Raw genomic sequence first — 20,710 nt, 5'->3', positions numbered from 1 at the left:
TGAGCTTGTGCAAGAACCAATGAGGTTCATTCTCGTGTTACGCAGCACATTTGAGCTTCTGCAAGAACCAATGAGGTTCATTCTCGTGTTACGCAGCACGTTTGAGCTTCAGCAAGAACCAATGAGGTTCATTCTCGTGTTACGCAGCACGTTTGAGCTTCAGCAAGAACCAATGAGGTTCATTCTCGTGTTACGCAGCACGTTTGAGCTTCAGCAAGAACCAATGAGGTTCATTCTCGTGTTACGCAGCACGTTTGAGCTTCAGCAAGAACCAATGAGGTTCATTCTCGTGTTACGCAGCACGTTTGAGCTTGTGCAAGAACCAATGAGGTTCATTCTCGTGTTACGCAGCACGTTTGAGCTTGTGCAAGAACCAATGAGGTTCATTCTCGTGTTACGCAGCACATTTGAGCTTCTGCAAGAACCAATGAGATTCATTCTCGAGTTACGCAGCACGTTTGAGCTTGTGCAAGAACCAATGAGGTTCATTCTCGTGTTACGCAGCACGTTTGAGCTTGTGCAAGAACCAATGAGGTTCATTCTCGTGTTACGCAGCACGTTTGAGCTTGTGCAAGAACCAATGAGGTTCCTTCTCATGTTACGCAGCACGTTTGAGCTTGTGCAAGAACCAATGAGGTTCATTCTCGAGTTACGCAGCACGTTTGAGCTTGTGCAAGAACCAATGAGGTTCATTCTCGAGTTACGCAGCACGTTTGAGCTTGTGCAAGAACCAATGAGGTTCATTCTCGAGTTACGCATCATGTTTGAGCTTCAGCAAGAACCAATGAGGTTCATTCTCGAGTTACGCAGCACGTTTGAGCTTCAGCAAGAACCAATGAGGTTCATTCTCGAGTTACGCAGCATGTTTGAGCTTGTGCAAGAACCAATGAGGTTCATTAAATGTATGGGTTTTTGAGATCTTTCGATGTAATGGACGAAACAAGCTTACGCAATTTACATATGAAAGGAGACAATGGAAAAACACACGGAGAGCAGCAGCTTTTGTTTCTGCTTTTGAGAGCCGCAAGATCACTCCGAACGCTGTGAGTGCGTGTTAGACATCAGGAATGGAGAGAGAACATTGTGCTTGGTACATTTTTCATCTTCAAACCAAACTTGGGTCTCCAGCTAACAAAGTAAAATCCCGTCTGGCATACACCCATAATGTTTACGTATTAGGTCAGTAGGCGGAGAGTAGGCGGTCTTTTGTGGCTGTTTGAACACATGAGCGTGCTTACAATACGAAAGCAATCAGGTCGAATGCGTTTTCGACTACCTCTGGAAGTTATCGAAAGTGGACAAGCTCAAAACGTTTTAGACCCCGTTTACACCTGTATTTAGAGTCATCCACTTGTGATCTGATCGACCAAAACGCATCTTAATACCAGATGTAAACATGCAGGGCCTTAGAGAAAGAGAGGAATTATGAATCATGAATCAGTTGTCTCGGTCAACTGGACAAATTGTGCATCAGGTGTGTTTACAATTCATGGGAGTCGCACAGTTTGAAATCAGTTTTGTGTGTGTGGATTTGTGATTTTCCAACTATTTCTTTTGCTGCATTCAAGGACAGATTGCCACATTGTTTAAAAGCAAAAGCATTTGCGCCCATGCGTGTTGGTCTGAAAACGAGGTGTGTTCAGGTGCATTGTTGGCACGTTGCTATTTTGAGGCAACTGAAATAGACTGCGCCATTGAACAACAAAAACCTGATCAATATTTTTTTGTTATTTAAAGAGCGTGTTAGTAATATGCGCCTATGGGTCCACGCGTACACTTTGTCCCGTAGATGGTCCCGTAGATATTTCCACTCGAGCGCGAGCACAACTGGCTTTTAAAGGGAATGGGAGATGAGACTCTGATTGGTTTATTGCACGTTACACCCAAAACACACCCATTGCTCATTAAGAGAATAGAGACAACCTTTTTAGACCATGCGCCGGGGGCGCCGTCCATTTTTCCTGTCGTTAAACTAGCAAAAGTGGATTCGGACACACCCTAAGTGCACTAGAACATGTGCTTAGATCGTTAAAATAGGGCCCTTAATCTCTCTAGAATATCTCTCACTTTATAGGTAATATCTTTATCAAAGTGTGTAATTTCTGTGCCATTAGAAGCCCCTAACAGAACCACAAAAATACAGTCTGTTTTCAGACAATTTGTTATTTCCGCCATTTGTTGAACAGGTAGTTCCAGTTGTGCTATAAACTGTTGTGTCTGACCCAGTACGGCTAATCAAACAAACAAATGGCAACTCTTTTGGTGCCCCTAGTGCTGCAGAAATTTCACTTTACCCTTTAACATTGGTCACTTAGTCTCCATAAATGTAAATGGAATTTTTCGCACAGATATGTCATTTGAATATCAAAGCAAAACAATTTGAATATTTGTGAGGAATTTCAGGGCTGGAATGATTCAGTTGGATGTGTTTCAACAAGACTATCAAAAAAAAAAAAAAACTGCACAATGTTCTTTTTAGGAATATGCTGTGAAATCCAGTTTGTGTGTGTGTGTGTGTGTGTGTGTGAATATGCTTTGAAATCCAGTGTGTGTGTGTGTGCAATCGAAAACAGCTTTTAGTTTTCTCATGCAAACTGAATTATGGGACGATTTACAAAAAAACAAAAACACACAACCTATTAACAAAGTGGTGGCCACAAACACTAGATTTCAGCTCCATAAATACACGTTTGCCACAGCTGTTGAGTCTCTGATAGATAGATAGATAGATAGATAGATAGATAGATAGATAGATAGATAGATAGATAGATAGATAGATAGATAGATAGATAGATAGATAGATAGATAGATAGATAGATAGATAGATAGATAGATAGATAGTGTTGGATCTGTTTTCAGAGAGTGAAATGGTTTCCTGACTCATCAGGGATGGAGGAATTCAACTCCCTCACAGGCGCGTGCAGGCTGGATCTCTACACACACACACACACACACACACACACACACACTAGACCCTTATTACTACCGAATATCTCCTAAGCGCAATGGTTTTAATACTAAGCTAATGATATTTGTTGTAGTAGTCTAACTCTACCCCTAAACCTCACACAAACCTGCTGATTTAAAGCAAAACATTCAAATAATGAGGTCCAGCTCACAAACCAGTGGTCGACGGATTACACTTTACATCTATTTGTGAGGTCGTTTGTGAGCTGGACCTCAGCTCATTTTCAGATTCTATTGACTATGCGCTCACAAATGTTATGTGACTGTCCTGCAAGTGTTGTGTCGAGTAAATCATCGCGTTCCTGTTCTTTTCTCTGCCCGTTACTGTGTAATCAGGAAAAGCTGGTGGATGCGTCCCACGGAGCGCAGCTGCACGGCCCGCGGTGCAGGGTCTCGGCTCGAGCTGGGCCCGTGTCCCGCTTCTCAGGGAACGGATGGGAGCATTGCACCAAAACATCTTAAAACAAAACATGGCCTTCGCTGCATGATGTCTTTTTACCAGGTCACAGATTCAGCAAAGTCTCATGGGAACGACACCTGTTGTGAAACAGACACAGAGAGCTCACGGCCAAGAGAGGTGGCTGTTGTTATCGGCCCAATGAACACAATTTCTGTTCTTCTGAGTATAGAGTAATATATCACTAAACGCACACACACACACACACACTTGAGATCTCACACATACTTTTTCCATTGACTCTTGATCATTGATAACATTAGCGTTTGCCATTTACAAAGCAATGATAGCAAAAGACAAGCAACCCATTCCACCTCAACACGGTCATAAAGAATGAGCTCTGTGTGGATCATAATGACACTACGTACTGTCTTCATTCTGTAATCTGACATTTTTGTGAGTAAAACAAGATATTTTATGATAAAAAATGTAGGGTGGGACATTATTTATCCATTAGGAATTTTTGAAAGGTGGACGGATACATTCCAGAATGGAGTCAGGTGGTCTATGGGGGAGGTTGAAAAATAATGGAGTGGAGCAATGCAATATTGATAAATCATGTATAATAAGATGTACGTGTATATTCAAATGAAGAAAGTATGGCTTTGATCTATAAGAGGCTAATTATATGTTGAAATCAATTAAAAAGTGAGTCAAATGTGTGTTGTGTGTGCCAGTAAAAAAAAAGAGGTCTTGTTTTCAAAGTTTTGCCAAATGTTTAAACTTTGAGCTGTATCTAATTGTAATCTTTTATCATACTGGTGCCCTTTTTCTGTTGTTGTCAAATGTCTTTTGTGTTTTCTATTGAACTATAGTATCTGTGGAAATTCACAACGTTACATTTCTCAGCTTCGCCATTTCTTTTGTTCTTGTGAATCTTATCTGTAGCAAAGGTATGTGTGAGAATATGTCCTTAAACACTTGTTGAAGACATAAACTCCATTACTTCAATGTCCTGTCCACGACTCGATTACAGCGCAGCTATAAATAGAAAACTGTAGAAACTGCAACAATTTTTCATTTAAGACAAATGACAACATCTGGCTAAACTCGGAGAGATTTGAAATGTGTTCATCATGTGGTCCAGTTGTAAGTATTTACAGTGTCTGGCTTGCGTTGAGCTATTTAATCTTCAGAAAACAAAGAAAGACTTGCAATTAGCTGCGTTTTCCCTTCAAACAAGCTCTTTCCTCAAAGCTTTTCCTCAGCACGCACACAAACATTGACAATCTTTATATTTTTCTGAGACCAAGATGCAACATGGCTGAGCAGACGAGTGGAAGTCTTGTCATTTCCATCAGGCCCTTATACATATTGTCTGAGAGCTGATGAAACTCAACCATGTTCATTTAAAGGGGCTATATGTAGAATTCAGAAACACTTGTTATTAGCGACACCGGTGGCCATTAAGTGAACTGCAGCCAGCAACGTATTCCTCGTGCTTGTATTCGTGCACATGTAACGTACAAGAGATTGAAAGTAATTCAAGGCATGTATATTATATATATCTATATAATATTTTACATATAAATGTATATAATAATAAATGCATATATATAAAATATATAGGCTACATCATGTTTTAAGATATTTTGTTGAAAAAAAATTACAACAAAGCGGACAAAGGAAATGATTTTTGCAGTGGGTGTCTGTGAGAAAACCTAAGGACAGATGAAGCATTGTAGATCTAATATGTAACAATAGTTGCTCATTAGGTCTTCTTTTTTTTCTTTCTCACTGACAAGTTTCGCAACGTCGCTCCTGCAGGGAAATGACACACAGGTCAGAGCAAGAAAGGAGAGGAGAGGCTGTGGGAACCTCTGCTCGTACACAAACACACACGCACACAAACACAAACCGAGCACGGCGTTACTGTAAAACATCCCAGTTATGAATGATCAATCTCTAAAAACTAAGTCAAAGGTAAAGAGATAAGTAAACAAACATGCAAATAAACAAAAACACAGACTGAAAAGGTTTTTCTCACGAGGGCGTGGAAACCCTTGCCATCGGTCACGCATGAATAGACAAGGCGTGAAGATACAGGAAAGTAAAACTGGTTGCCTCATGAAGCGTAAGGGGAAAGAGTAACTTACTGGCGGCTTGACAGCGTATCGCTGCCTGCGGCTTCAGGCCTGTTGGGATGCTCATGTCAGGTTTGGTAAATCGTGGTTGAGGTGCAATGATGTCACTGCATTTATGGGTTCTGAGGAATTGGGAGAGTCTGAGATTCCTCGATAAAAGACACCTGGATTTTCTTCTCTTTTTTTTTTTTGAGTATAGGTTTGTGAGTGTCAACACACTGCAGTATCACAGCTCAATTGTTTCTTGACCACATTTTGCTTCTGTGATGCACTGCATTTTAGAGTGAAACAGCATATTTTTTTATTAAAAACATCTTAGTAATATAGGGTTAATTTTGAACTTTCTGTTCATCAAAGAATCCTGAAAAAAAATCAGTTTATACAAAAATATGAAGCAGCACAACTGTTTCCAACATTGATATTAATCAGAAATGTTTCTTGAGAATCTAATCATCATATTATACTGATTTCTGAAGGATCATGTGTCACTGAAGACTGGAGTAATGATGCTGAAAATTCTGCTTTGATCACAGGAATAAATTAGATTTTACAATATATTCTTATAGAAAAACAGTTATTTGAAATTGTAAAAATATTTCACAATATTATTATTTTTGATCAAATAAATCCAGTCTTGGTGAGCAGAAGAAATCTTCCCGACCCCTTACTGAACTTTTGAACGGTAGGCTACTGTGTTTACTCGTTCGTGAGAAAATCCTCATGTGTTTTTTTTTTATATGTGTGGAATATGAATCATACCTGTTCTCTTCATTGTCAATGTAATGCAGTTCATTCCATCCAGGGGAGGGGGCGTGTCCTAAAGGGAGGGGGCGTGTCCCAGAGGAAGGGGGTGGGCGGCTCCTGTTTAGGCCTGTGCCATAATCTATTCATGACCGCTCTTTAAGGAGAGTGAGACCCAGCTGCTCTAATTTAAAAATAAAGACCCCACCTTTATCAGCCCCTCCTTTCCTCCATCTCTATTTCACAGGAGATTCCCCTTTTCTTCTCCATCCCCCCTCCCCTATTCCTGTCATGTTCTTTTCATTAGGGACTCCTCAAGCACGGACTGGGAGATGATTAACCGCTTCACGTTTAGCTTTGAAAAGAGCAGTTTGTCGTCCCGAGAAAGAGCCGTCTCCGACCAGCTGCCATTACAGGGATGAAAAGACTGAGGCTGTTTTGTGGCAAAAACAATGGAGAACTAGCAAGCGCTCCTGTGTGGTGATATTCATGGTTCTTGCTCATGAATAATATATGCATAATAACAGGACTGTCACAATGGCAACTTGTGCCGAAATGTGTAGCGAATGAACCTCGTTAGAATGCAATCAAGTGAAGTAAGGCCTATACCGAAAATGCAATAAGGCATGCAGAGACACCAGGAAGGAAGGTCAGAGAGCGATGCCTAATACGATTCAGACTGACAGCCTCTGATACGCAGATAACGTCTATGCAGGCTCGTGGGAATAAACTGTCAGAAATCATGAGTATGCTGTCTGAGTTGTGTGAACCTAGACAGGACACACACTAGTTTTGATTTTATGTGAATGAAGATGACACTTGGATGGATAGACGTACAGTCAGTTGATTGGATTGTCCTACTGTGTCTCGGTGTTGATTGTTGAGAAAAAAACATTGGTTGCAAAAATGATCATAATCAAAATAAATTATTATAATCTTTATGGACCATTGACCATTTAGTGTATGTGATTCCTATTCATAAATGTAAAAAAAAAAAGAAAAGAAAATATGCTTAAATTTAAGTTTAAGATTAATGCTCTAGGTTTTTTTTTACTCATCTAATATTCTTAATTCATAATATGAATAATATGTAAAGATTATTCATATGTAACCTCATACTCCCTTGTCTGGTTTATGAGAAATGCCTGCACTTTGAGCACTTCTTGCATTGTTTTTGCCTCTTTCACGATAACTCGCTTTAATTTAGTCCTAATTTGTAAGTCGCTTTGGATAAAAGCGTCTGCTAAATGACTAAATGTAAATGTATTCAATTAAATTTAATGGAATTTTATTTGGAATGTGTAAATCTTAAAAAAAAAAAGGCTTTTTTTGGGGGGGGGAGAAAAAACACAGGCTGCAAAAATTGACATAGCAAATACAAAATATATGGCATATATATATATATATATATATATTATATAATATTTTATTTATTTATTCTAAATGTTATTTATATATTATATTGCAGCCTTGAATATATACAATTTCCAAAGTTGGCTACACATTTTATATTATTTTTGAATTCTCATATTATTATTATTATTATTATTTATTTGTAGAAAAAAGACAAACAAGGTGGATGTTATTTACACCCACAGCCCCGCCCACTCATGAATATGTAAAGTATACCAAGTGCCGGCCCCGCCCCTCCTGCGTGAACGCGCTGTATAGATGGAGCGTTCGCTCAGTCGCATTCGCAGCTTTTCCTCTCCAGCCCGTGGGCATTGTTGTAAAAACAGAAGGACAATACAAGAATAGAGTGGAGGATAATAGAGCCTCTAAAGGGGCATCAGGGAATCTGTCCTCTATTGGATCTGAGCGGCTCAGTCCTCGTGCATGAGGCACTATATGAGAGCCGTGTGTCGGATGAACGTGTAGTTTCACAGCGAACAGACAGACAGAGGAGGCATGATTCTGAGACGGAGTCCAAGTTTTGCGGTGCTGTCCGTTCATGTGCTTTTGCGGTGCCTGTGGATGCGGGTACGTGCGGTTTGGCTTTTCATATGTGACGATAAGTGATGATGATGATGCTATTAGAACATTTGCACTGAAATAGATTTGACTAGTTCTCATTTAAATTTCGCAGTTTTGCTTAGATCTCACATTTTGCTTCAAACTTTTAAGGTTTTTAAAAAACTTTTTTGACAGATTTTGATTGTTTATGCACATAACAGCGGGGGAAAAATACTTTTTTGTCACTCAAGTAGCCGATATAGATAGATAGATAGATAGATAGATAGATAGATAGATAGATAGATAGATAGATAGATAGATAGATAGATAGATAGATAGATAGATAGATAGATAGATAGATTGATTGATTTAATCCACATGTCAAAGATTTTTTACACTAATATTAACTGTTTACTGTATTCTTTGTTCCAGGTATGTGAGGCATCAGGGCATTTTGAGATGCAGGTTCTGTCCGTGCAGAACGTGAACGGGGAGCTGCAGAGCGGCGCGTGCTGTGACGGCGCACGCGCCGCGTTGGACCGCACATGCACGGCGGACGAGTGCGATACGTTTTTCCGCGTGTGTTTGAAGGAGTATCAGTCGCGGGTGTCTTCAGGAGGCCCGTGCAGTTACGGAAGCGGATCTACTCCCGTTATCGGTGGGAATACTTTTTCTGTCAAGCCCCTCGACAACACGAACGATAAATCCAGGATTGTGCTGCCCTTCAGTTTCGCGTGGCCGGTGAGTTGAAAATGCTGTTTTTGTTAGCAAACACGTTGGGGAATCATAATATGATTAAACAAGACGGCTAAACATAGGATTACATGAGACCGGGGCTAGTTGTCACACTCTTTAGTGCAGTAGCCTATCACGGTCAGTTTGAAAGTCAGTTTGTGTATAGACTATTTGCTACAGAACAGCCATTGAACGTCCACACTGTTATTGGACATGAAAAAAAGTCCAGTTTTTTGTGACGACATGCCCCTAATAGCGGGTCATGAAACTCCTTGTGACAACTTGCCCCGGTCTTCCCTAAGCCTTACCGTTTCCATGAGGCATCCAGCATCACATTCTGTTTGTAAACACACACTCGACATTTCCCAGGACTCTGATTACAAGCTGTTGTTTTGTGAGAGCCGGTTCTGGCCCCGTTCACGTGTTCTGTGCCATGGCATTCCTGTATGATGACGCTCAGGTTGGACAGGGGTCTTGTGTTACCCCACCCTAGCCAGCCCACTCCACCAGTATCCTCTCAAAATAGCAAGACAATGCGTTATTAAACACCTGAGTTTATCTCCAGCACTTACTGATGGACAATCAGAGGCTGTTTTGCACACAATGGCCACAGGAAACTGCTTTAGATATCTAGTCAGAGACACCATTGATCATTTAAGGGGGGTTATCTTTCAATCTCTGTATCTCTTAATGAAACCAAGTGAGCTGCCTATACCCAGACAGCATTTCTGGGCATTATAGGTGTCCTCCTTGTCCAAATCCTGGCTATGGTGCTGGTCAATTAATGGTTTTGAAACACATTCAGTAATTCAACCTTCAAAGCATGCATTCACATATAAGGTGGCCAATTCTGATATGGATGGACAGAGTGGACTATATAATGCTGTATGAGGAAATACAAAATTACAATTCAATCATAGCAAATGATCAAATCAATACTACAAAATATTTACTTGTTGAAATTCACAAGAAATCGGCTCATGCTGATGATAATTTCAGAATAGACAGATATAGGCAAATTGACCACCCAAGCTGATTTATTAGTCTATGAAGACTTTTAGCTTGTGATTGCCAAATATACAGTGGTTTCGCCGATGATTGCCATTGGTGGATAACCATGTACGCTTGATTGGCAGAAGTGTTCGTTCCCTCTTGTGTCAGTTCCTAAATCTGCGGACAGCCTTGTCAATGAATAATACACCTTTTTTGGGGGGGGTGAATTTGAGTAAAGATTGTGCAAAATAAGTGTATTTCATTAATTTTGTGTCACATTTGATATATATTGACCAGTGACCACCTTCCACTGTAGTCTAGATTTTACAGCTTCTTTATTTGTGAAAAATAGGATTGCATAATCAAGAAGTTCCTAACAATCTGTATATTTTACGTATTTTTTGATCAAGTTTAAATGATTCATTTTCAAATTATTTCTAAACATTTTAGATTCAAGAAGTTCCTATCTAAAGTGTAAATCTATTTATTTGACAGATTTCCCCCCAAAATTATTTATTTAAATAGTTTAGTAAATATTATGTAAAATAAATACAAGGTTAATTGCAGAAATTGTTCAAAATAAATATAGAGGTCGACCGATAGTGGATTTTATCGTTAACGATAACTACGTAATTCAACCGATAGTTTTTTTAAATGGATACTAAATATTTTTTTAAAAAACACACAATTGTGCTGAACTTTATAACAACCATGAAAATGTACTGTACTTTAAAAAAATAAAAAATAATAGGCTATACCTTGAATCATGTTAGTTCATAGTTCATTAACTAAGGTTAAGAGATACAACTTTAAAATGTAAAAAATGTATTGGTAAATGTTAAAATGAACAATACCTTGATTAACCTTAGTTAATTTTACAAATGACTATTTGTAAAGTGTTGCCATTTCATATAAATCCAATTGCTTGAGTTACTGTTAGTGTCCTTTGAGCCTCGACATCAAACAAACTGCTGTTCTCCACTGATGCAGAATCTAGTCAACAAATTAATTACTTAATAAAGCACGTTCAGTAGTGTACTGTATACATACCATTTCATTGTGTTTTATATGGGCATCTGAAGTGTCCCGCTCTGTGCCGCGCGCAGCCTCACGTGTCAAAACAAACTCCACGAGGCATCAGTGATGGTTTATTTTCACCTCTAGAGGGCGTTCTCGTGCGGTTTAATCACAGCAAACGCTTCTCTGCCGCTCCAGCAATGGACGAAACATGGAAAAAACTATATGGATTTTTTCCGATAACAGATTGTTCCAGCAATTGGTTATTGGTGCCGATTAATCGACTACATATTAACGACCTCTAATTAAAGGGATAGTTCACTTTGAAATACATTTTTGATATGTTTTAGCTTACCTCAAGGGCATCCAAGATGTAGGTGTCTTTGTTTCCGCAGTAGTTTCAATTTTGATATTTTTAGGTCAAACCGTTCTTGTCTGTCAGTCATATAATGCAGGTCTATGGTCACCACCTCAAAGAGCACGCACAGAGAAGTCCAAATTAAACATGATTTAATGACTCGTAAATGTAAGTACACATTGATGGCCTAAGACACGAAACGAGCGGTTTGTGTGAGAAAACGAACAGTATTTATATCGTTTTTACCTCTTGTAACGCACAGACCGAAGCGCCCGCGCCGTCAGATCACTTGGACGTGGCTGTGGTTACAAGAGGTAAAAACGATATAAATACTGTTCGTTTTCTCACACAAACCGCTCGTTTCGTGTCTTAGGCCATCAATGTGTACTTACATTTACGAGTCATTAAATCATGTTTAATTTGGACTTCTCTGTGCATGCTCTTTGAGGAAGTGACCATAGACCTGCATTATATGACTGACAGACAAGAACGGTTTGACCTAAAAATATCAAAATTGAAACTTCTGCGGAAACAAAGACACCTACATCTTGGATGCCCTTGAGGTAAAACATATCAAAAATTTATTTCAAAGTGAACTATCCCTTTAAATATTAAATTGTGTGATATCCTATATGCCTAAATCAGCTTTATATCAGACACCTGCTCTCTAAGATATTGGCATCGGTCATCAAAAAATCCATATTGCTTAACCATGCAGCCACTGAAAATCTCTTGTGTTTTTTAGAACGTCTCCCAAGGCTCGATCTGATTCTGTTCGGAATCTGAATGGTGGAGTTGTTTTTGCTGGAGCCCATGTTTACTTTCACAACTCATGAGACCGAGCCGTCAATACGAGGTCAAAGCGAGTCAGTCTGATAGTCCAATTAGGGCCAGTTTCCGTGGCAGCCGCGCTCAAACATCTCACCCCCTGCCCACGTCGATCAGAGCGGTCTAGACCCGCCTCACAGCCGCCCTGAATGGAGATTAATTAGACATTGTCATCTTGCATGCTTTCTTTTCCATCACAAGTCTACCTAGCAATTGAACTGGATGCTGGATTGTGGGAAGGCGGTTCAACAAAGCGGGTTTACAAAGAAACACAGGGGGTCTTTGCACGAGTGTGTGTGTGTGTGTGTGTGTGTGTGTGTTCCGATCTGTCTGTTGTTCGTTTTTGCACCATCAGCAGTGGTCAGATGAAAATTCAGGGTGTGTGTATGGATGTTTAGGACGGTGTCTTGGAAACCAGCGTCCTGCTGTTAGTGAACTTGGAGACGCTGTAGACGAGAGAGCATCTAGATCGTGTTTGATTGCACTGTAGATATTTCATGCCTCACTCTTGTCTTTAATGGTTTCGAAAATTTAGCAAAAAAACATCTTATCAAGAACCATTTTCACTGTATAGGGTTGTTTAGTTGCTCTTTGGTAATTTAAAAAAAGGTTCTTTGTTACATTTTATAGGTTTTTGGATCCATATATTGATCTCTCAGTCATAATAACATCCTTCTTGTTCATGTGACACATTGAATATGGCGACTCCTGATTGGCTTTAGTTTGTAAAACTCTTTGTGCGAACCTTTACGTTTTTAAAAGTTAAAGTCGCCCTGTAGTCAATAACTTTATCCCTTTAAACTCATCTTTGATCACCAAAATGACATATTTAAACGTTGAAAAAAAATGTCATCATGCCTTAAAATAGCTTGAATGTAACTCTACACCCTTGCCTCATTTAGTATACGCGGGTCTATGAATATGCAAATGAGCCCCGCCTCCACTCACTCACTCAGCTCAGAGATCTACTCGCTGACGATCACATGTTGACCTGATTGGTTACAAGGTAGTGTGTGACGTCAGAAACACCAGCGATTTCAAACCGTGTTTTTGAGACTCTTTGGTTCACTGCAGTTTTAAGGAGAAAATACTCAGCAATGCTGTCGACTTATGAATTTACACATGATTTGTCTTAAAGCATATTAAAAACACCACATAGACATATAGGCAACATTTAAAAGCTTGAATTTCACCACAGGGGGACTTTAAAGGTTTTGATTTGGGCTGTGCAATATAATGGAAATATAAAATAAACCATCAACATCATATCTGGTGTTGGAAAAACTGTGTTGGTAAGTTTGATTCTTTGTGAATCAAACTGTCCGTTTCAATGATTCAATTTGTGGGGGGAAATATGTAGTTAAATATTGCTATTTATCTTGGTGCATATTAATTAAACTATGAATCAAATATTCTTAATTCTGCTATTTTCTTTAACTAGGTTTTTAAACATCTCATTGGTTTCAATGACTTGGTTGAAATGATGTTTTTTCTAACTGAAGCCATTACAGAGCAGATACATAAATATTGAGATATCAATACTGAACAGTGTTTGCCCTACCATTGTTTTGGGGGGGGCGGCCCGCCCTCCCAAAACGACCCCCCGCCCCCCCTAAAATGCTGACGAAATCCAGTCATAAAAAAGGAATTTAGTGTATAACGCGGAATTTCACGGAATTTGTAAATTTGAGGAAAAAATAGAAAGCACTTCAGTAGGCTACAGTTGAAATCAAAACGCGATGTAGACTAGTGTGTGTGAATATTAAACACAAAGACTATTTAAATACGCATCCTGCATGTTCTGTGTGAACGAATGGTGCCGCCGACGCGCAGTTTCATTTACCACACACACACACACACACACACTGAAGCACGTGTGACGCTTGCGCTGTTTTTTGCCCCATATGAAGACACAAATGGATCCACTCTGAAAGTCACTTCGTGATCATTTCACCGCTTCATTTGAGAAAAACTATCATCATGACATAAACGCACAGAAACTCAAAAGGTCTTCACGGCAACCTGTCAAAATAAAAGTTCGGTTTAACTTGACAGAAATATATTACCGTTGTACATTAGAATTTAGATTTGTCCCAATGTAATAATACACTAACAGTAATCCAAATAAATTATCATCAAAACTGAAATTTTTAAGTAATAATCCATGTTTTAATTTTAACAGTAGGCTAAAGCTCATTGTGCAGCAAGTTATTTGACAAAAAGCTTATTTAATTTCATATGATTAAAATTGATGATAAATGCTAAAATTTGTGTTTTATGTCTTCATTTTATTACCAGAAAAAACACAACACAGAATTAGTGTGAATTTTTTTTCCATATATAAAAAAAAAAAAAAAAGTTGTATAAGTTTAATGATTCATAATACATGATTTCAATTAATAAAAAATAAAAAAATTACACCACGTATCCGTAACACGCCCACTCCGCAACACTAGCAGTCTGCCCCCCCCCCTCCCCCTCCCCCTCCCCCTCCCCCGAAAAAAAATCCTAGGGGAAACACTGCTGAATATGGTCAAACAAACATCTCTGTCAGTGTGTGATTGAAGTGAGTGCTGTCCGAGAGGTTCTTCATGTCTTTCTCACACTGTCTCACTGAGGTGTCACTTGGAGCTGAATCAGTGTGTGTAAGTTCCAACTGTGAATGGCCTGTGTGTGTGTGTAGATTCAGCCCAAGCTACACACACTCGTCTGAATTTACCTTCGTGTGTGTGTGTGTGTGTGTGGATGGATTAAAGCTCATAAAGACCCATAGATCCCTCAGACTGCAGAGGCAGGAAGAGTGGCATTGTGTGTGTGTGTGTGTGTGTGACGTGAGGTCGTCATCATCATCTCACTGAGAGTGAATGTTTCTGTTCTCAGAATCAGACTCATATTCTGAGAATCTTTTCTGTTAGTTTCATGTTTTTTTTCTCCCTCAAACATCATCTAACATCTTGTTGCGGATTTTCTCACGCATTCTTTCACTCTCCTCCTGTCTGTCCTGTTACTTATCTTTAATCGAGAGATAGAAAGTAGTTCAGTGATAACTGCTGATAAAGCAAAGAGTGATCAATCATTACTGTGTGTATTAATGATCCTCAAACATTCTGGAAATGTTTGTTATTACCCCTGTGTATGAAAGCTCTGCGTTCATTCAGACTGACTGAACCGCTTGAACGTGTTTATCGAGTCTTATTGATATTAACTATCGTTCAAAAGTTTGGGGTCAATAAGTTTCTTTTTGAATGACATGAATACTTATTCAGAAAGGTATCACAAAAAAGCAGAACAGCTGTTTCCACATTGATAATAATCAGAAGTGTTTCATGAGCAGCAAATCAGCATATTAAAATGATTTCTGAAGGATCATGTGATACTGAAGACTGGAGTAATGATGCTGAAAATTCAAAATACACATTGCTGACATTTTTTAAATTAAACCAGTTATTTTAAATGGTCATAATATTTCACAGTTTACTAAATTTTTGATTAAATAAATGCTGCCTTGCTGAGCAGATGAGAGACACAATAATATATCTTATAAACCTCAAACATTTGAAAGGTAGTGTAACTGTTATTTCTTTTAATACTTTAAAAAAATGTTAAACTTTTAAATACCAGGTTTAAGTTTAAAATCTCCCATATACTTAAATTGATAGATTATTCTGAAATGTAATGGACAGCAATGGTATCATCGTATTATTTGCATATCAAATTGTGATTGAATTAGTGAAAACCTTTTGGTGGAAAAGTAATATTTACTGACTCTTGCCGGTTGGCGGGTCGTCCTTATTGTATTTCACTGGCACATTGTGAATGAAAATAAGATTAACATTTGGCAATTTAAGGTGATTCTTGAGTGTGTGTGGTGTGTATTGATGTTTATGTATTTTTTCTTTCTTTCAGAGGTCATATACGTTGATTGTGGAGGCTTTGGACTTCAATAATGACTCAAGCACCGGCAGTAAGCATCTCTCTCTCTCTCACACACACACACACACACACACACACTTTGTTCTGTATGTTTGAAGAGAGTACAGTCAAAGAATGACAATGTGATAAAGAGTGTGTAAATGCAGCATGCTGTTTGTGTGTATTTGCGTGCATTTCTCTCTCTCTCTCTGTGTGTGTGTGTGTGTGTGTGTGTGTGAATGGCTGGCAAACACATCCTGTTACTAAACCGCTGCCTGCACCTGCTTGCATTCATCAGTCTTTTAAACCCATTTTTATAAGCATGAGACAACACACACACACACACACACACAGCAGTGAAAAAGAAGATACTTTTCTAAACTTTTGTATAGAAAAGAAGATGATTAAAATGATTCAGATGTGTGTGTGTGTGTGTGCCAAACATGAACAGGAGTGCCAATATTGACTTGTATTTAACACCAACATGTCAAGTAGCCTTTAGCACGGGTCCAGCTTCTGTAGTGCATCGTTCATTTACACACACACACACACACACACACACACACACACACACACACACACACACACACGTAAATGAAACCACAGTAAGCATAACCAATCAAATTATGATTTTATCTGCTATTTAACTATGTTTTCAAAGTGTAGTACTCATACTAATTCTCATACTAATAATAATACTTTTACTAATTCTGCAGTATGTAGTGTACTGTGCAGAATTAATAAAAACTGGATATAATATTTTCTGTAATTTAATGATTTTTTAAATCATTTTATATTTGTAAATATTTACCATGACAGTTTTTCCCTCTCGCACAGTGGTGTGATGTTTCCAGCATCATGCAGGAGTGTGAGGGTCTGTCTCGCTCTCAGGTAAACAGCGAGGAGAGGTAACAGTGAGTTCTCAGGTTTGGCAGCCTGACACTGACTGATGCCCTTCCTCCTGTATTTCTGAAGGCCAGGTTTGGGTCAGGACGCTTAGTTCTCCTGAACCACGAGCCGCACACACTTCACACGCACCTCTCACAATGTATAGCCCTTCGGCCAAATACCTCACCGCTGTGCTGGATACTGGCCTGCCCTGAAAAAATTACTACGGTATTTCTCTGCACATAAGAACAATAGTAAACAAAGTATATTGGTCACTGCTCTTAAAGGGACAGTCCCCAAAAATGAAATATCTGTGATCATTTACTCATTCTAAACGCAACTTTAAAACACAACAAACACACAAAAAGATTTTTAAGAAGAACCTATTTCTCTTCAAAGGGAGTTATTCTCTATATCAGTTTCTGAAATGCCTCGATTGTAGTCTTGTTTTCTCTTCCAGGAACGAACACATCACAATATTCCTCATTTAAATAATTCCTGCACAAGGTATATGCAGAAAACAAAGGGTCCTGGTTGAGTTAGTTAGTAGTGGTGTTGAAACTCGCAGTTATGGTAAGGAGTGAGACATTTTTACGAACACGCTGGAAGCGGTTGACCAATCACAACACACTGGTCCAGCCGACCAATCAGAGCACATTGCGCTTTACAGAAGGAGGAGCTTCATAGAGACAGGAACTAAACAGAGCGTTACTGACAGACTAGGAAGAGAGGTGCTGCAACAATGTCATATATATGAAAAAGAATGTGTTTTTTGAACATTCAAGCTTGAAAACCTATCATAGTAGAGCCTAAAAACAAAATCAAGACTTTGTAAAAGGGCATAATAGCTGGGTTTCAGTCACGTGATTATGATGACGCGTGAAATTCAGATGGAGGGCAGGGAGTGAAGAGCGCAATGGACGAGATGGAGGAAAGTCCGTACTGTACTACTTTACACGCTATTACAAGAGAAAGATATAAACAAAAAATCAAACATATGTTGGACGTGATCCTTACGTTATGAAGAGGAGCGATTTTTCAACTGAATTGAAAGATTTTCCTGCCATCGAGGCGGTAGATATCAGCAACTACCTCGTCTTACACACATACTTTGACTTTACAAAGTTCGGAAACGTTACATGTTACACAAACATAGCCACTTAAGTTGTATTAACTCCCCTTTGACGAAGTGATCACTGCACACACGGGCATTTTCCCATTCGGCTCCTCCGGACCGCAGACGTAGGTTTGCAAGCCGTTTTTCCGGAGTTTTTCTGTCAATTTCTTGCATTTTCACCCCTTATGAACAACAACTTTTAGTACACGATAAAAACTCCTCGCGGTTTGATCGATTTAAGTAACCATAAACGAGGCAAAACATAGGCATTTTGAGTTTGTTATAGAGCTTTCTAAATACAGCAAATCACTTCCTGCCCTCCATTTGCATTCCGCGCCATGGCAACGCAGTGGCGTGACGTCATATGAAAACAAGCTATTGGACATCTTTAAGCAGAATGTCCGAGCTGCTATTTCCACACAACAAAATTAGATAGTGATTTATACTATCATCAATCTCCAAAAAAGATTACATTTTAATATATTTGTCATGCTAAAAGGCTTGGAAGATAGAGTACAAATCATATAAGGGAACATTTATGATGATTTAATTATGCTTTTTGTCATTTTGGGGGCTATAAATCATCTACTTTTGTGTTTAAAGGGTTGATAGCCTATCAGAAAACCTTTCACCCTAAAGCCAGTACACAAATCCGCTTGTTGCAAACAGACTGTGTGTGCGTGCCAGAGTTGTGTAAGCTAGTGGCATAGTTTCACAGTCACGCCAAACACAAGCGTAATTAAACCACAGCTGCTCCAATTTTCCCGGTTTCTCCCCCTCTCCTGCAGGCATTAATGGACAAGTGATCGAGAAAGCGGTCCAGTCGGGCATGATCAACCCGAACCGTCAGTGGCAGCTTCTGAAGCACAACGGCCCCGTGGCTCAGTTCCAGTACCAGATTCGGGTGACCTGCGACGAGCATTACTTTGGCTTCGGCTGCAATAAGTTCTGTCGGCCCAGAGATGACTTCTTCGGCCACTATACCTGCGATCACAATGGCAACAAGACCTGCTTGGAGGGATGGGCTGGCCCAGAATGCAACACTGGTAAGGGGCGTGGCCTTGATGGTGGCCTTTTGGCATATTTATACTGCTGTTGTGCATGGATTTATGGATTACGCTAGAGGTACGCTACCGTTAAAACATTTGGGATGTTCAGGAAGAATTTTTAAATGTTTTTGAAAGAAGTCTCTTTTGCTCACCAAGCCTGTGTTTATTTGATTAAAAATTCAGTAAAAACAGTAATTCTGTGAAATATTATTTCATTTTTTAAATAACTGGTTTCTATTTGAATATATAGTAAAATGTAATTTATTCCTGTGATCAAAGCTGAATTGTTAGCATCATTACTCCAGTCTTCAGTGTCACATGATCCTTCAGAAATCACTCTAATATGATGATTAGATGCTCAAGAAACATTTCTTGATTATTATCAATGTTGAAAACAGTTGTGCTGGTTCATATTTTTGTGGAAACCTTGATGCATTTCTTCCCCTGGATTTTTTTATGAATAGAAAGTTTAAAAGAACAGCATTTATTTGAAATAGAAACCTTTTGTGACATTATTTATGACTTTACTTTTACTAAAATTTCCAAACCTGAAATACTCATGGAAATCAATACAATTTTAAAAGTAAAGTTTTAGAACATTTTTAACTTTCTAATCGGTTGCAAATTTTTCTTATTTTTAAGAGAAATCACAAAATACTAGAAAAGTCGGGGAAATTCATTGTTGAAAAAGTGTGGGAAGTGGATTCAGGCTCGGTCAGACTGGACTTATAATGGCTCTGTATCGTTGACCTCATAGGGATGTTGTTATTTGAGATTGTCACTATCACAACAAAGCTTTGTCTCTCTCTCTCTCTCTCTCTCTCTCTCTCTCTCTCTCACACACAGACACACACATCATCATCCTGTCTGACAGCTAGTGTGTGTTAGTGTTTGATACGGTGTGGGTTTGCGACAGTATTAGGGTGGATTTTGTCTCTGTAATAGTGTTTATTCCCTCATTCATTCCCGCATGAAGAAACATGAGTGGAGGGGAGGAGAAATGACATCATGTTGGCAGTGTGTGTGCGACGATGTTCAGAGCCGCTGAAAAGGCCCGATGAGAGAGAATGGCTGAGATCACACAGATGGAGCTGATAGCGGTAACAATATTCCTCTTTCTGTCTTGTTTTCTTAGCGATCTGTAAGCAGGGCTGCAGCACAGAGCATGGCTCCTGTAAAGTGCCTGGAGACTGCAGGTAACTTATAGCATTTATTTACACAGAAAATGGTTTAAATGACTCTGTCCCAAAACCAGGTGAGCTGACTCGCTGTCTACTGTCCAAATAGCGCTTTTTGCATTTTCTGCACTGGGCTACTCATTAGTAGGGATGTTCCCAAAGCCAAATACCTTATTCAGAAAAGGTACGGATAATGAATAAAGTATTCCATAGAAGCCTAAATGGACATGATGATGGAACAAATATGTCAATGCTTTTGCATTCACTCACAAAAGTTTCTCGGGGGAACGTGAACGTTTGCGAGCGAAAGCATTGAAATATAATTTCTGAAATCCTGTCTAGGTTGGCAGCTCACTAGGAATTGCAACAGAGCCGCATTACGTCAGTGACTTCATGTTTCGAAAAGTGTGTGTCTTATATTCAGAGGTGATGT

General features: G+C 39.1%; 1 protein-coding gene across 2 annotated transcripts in view; it reads left to right on the top strand.

Moving 5' to 3' along the window:
- The first annotated feature begins 7,921 nt into the window (after positions 1–7,921).
- Positions 7,922–20,710, top strand: part of jag1a (jagged canonical Notch ligand 1a) — a 35,920-nt gene continuing 23,131 nt past the window's right edge. For both annotated transcript variants that reach the window (XM_056253604.1, XM_056253603.1), the window contains exons 1-5: positions 7,922–8,229; positions 8,635–8,943; positions 16,040–16,097; positions 18,839–19,096; positions 20,235–20,295. In XM_056253604.1, the coding sequence (XP_056109579.1) occupies positions 8,158–8,229; positions 8,635–8,943; positions 16,040–16,097; positions 18,839–19,096; positions 20,235–20,295 (758 nt within the window). In that variant the 5' untranslated portion in view covers positions 7,922–8,157. The remainder of the gene's footprint in view (positions 8,230–8,634; positions 8,944–16,039; positions 16,098–18,838; positions 19,097–20,234; positions 20,296–20,710) is intronic.

Source organism: Rhinichthys klamathensis, unplaced genomic scaffold, assembly GCF_029890125.1.
Source record: "Rhinichthys klamathensis goyatoka isolate OS25496 unplaced genomic scaffold, OSU_Roscu_1.1 h1tg000107l_1, whole genome shotgun sequence".
NCBI classification, from domain to species: domain Eukaryota; kingdom Metazoa; phylum Chordata; class Actinopteri; order Cypriniformes; family Leuciscidae; genus Rhinichthys; species Rhinichthys klamathensis.
Note: the sequence above shows the minus strand (reverse complement) of the source record. Positions and strands in the feature narration are given on the sequence as shown.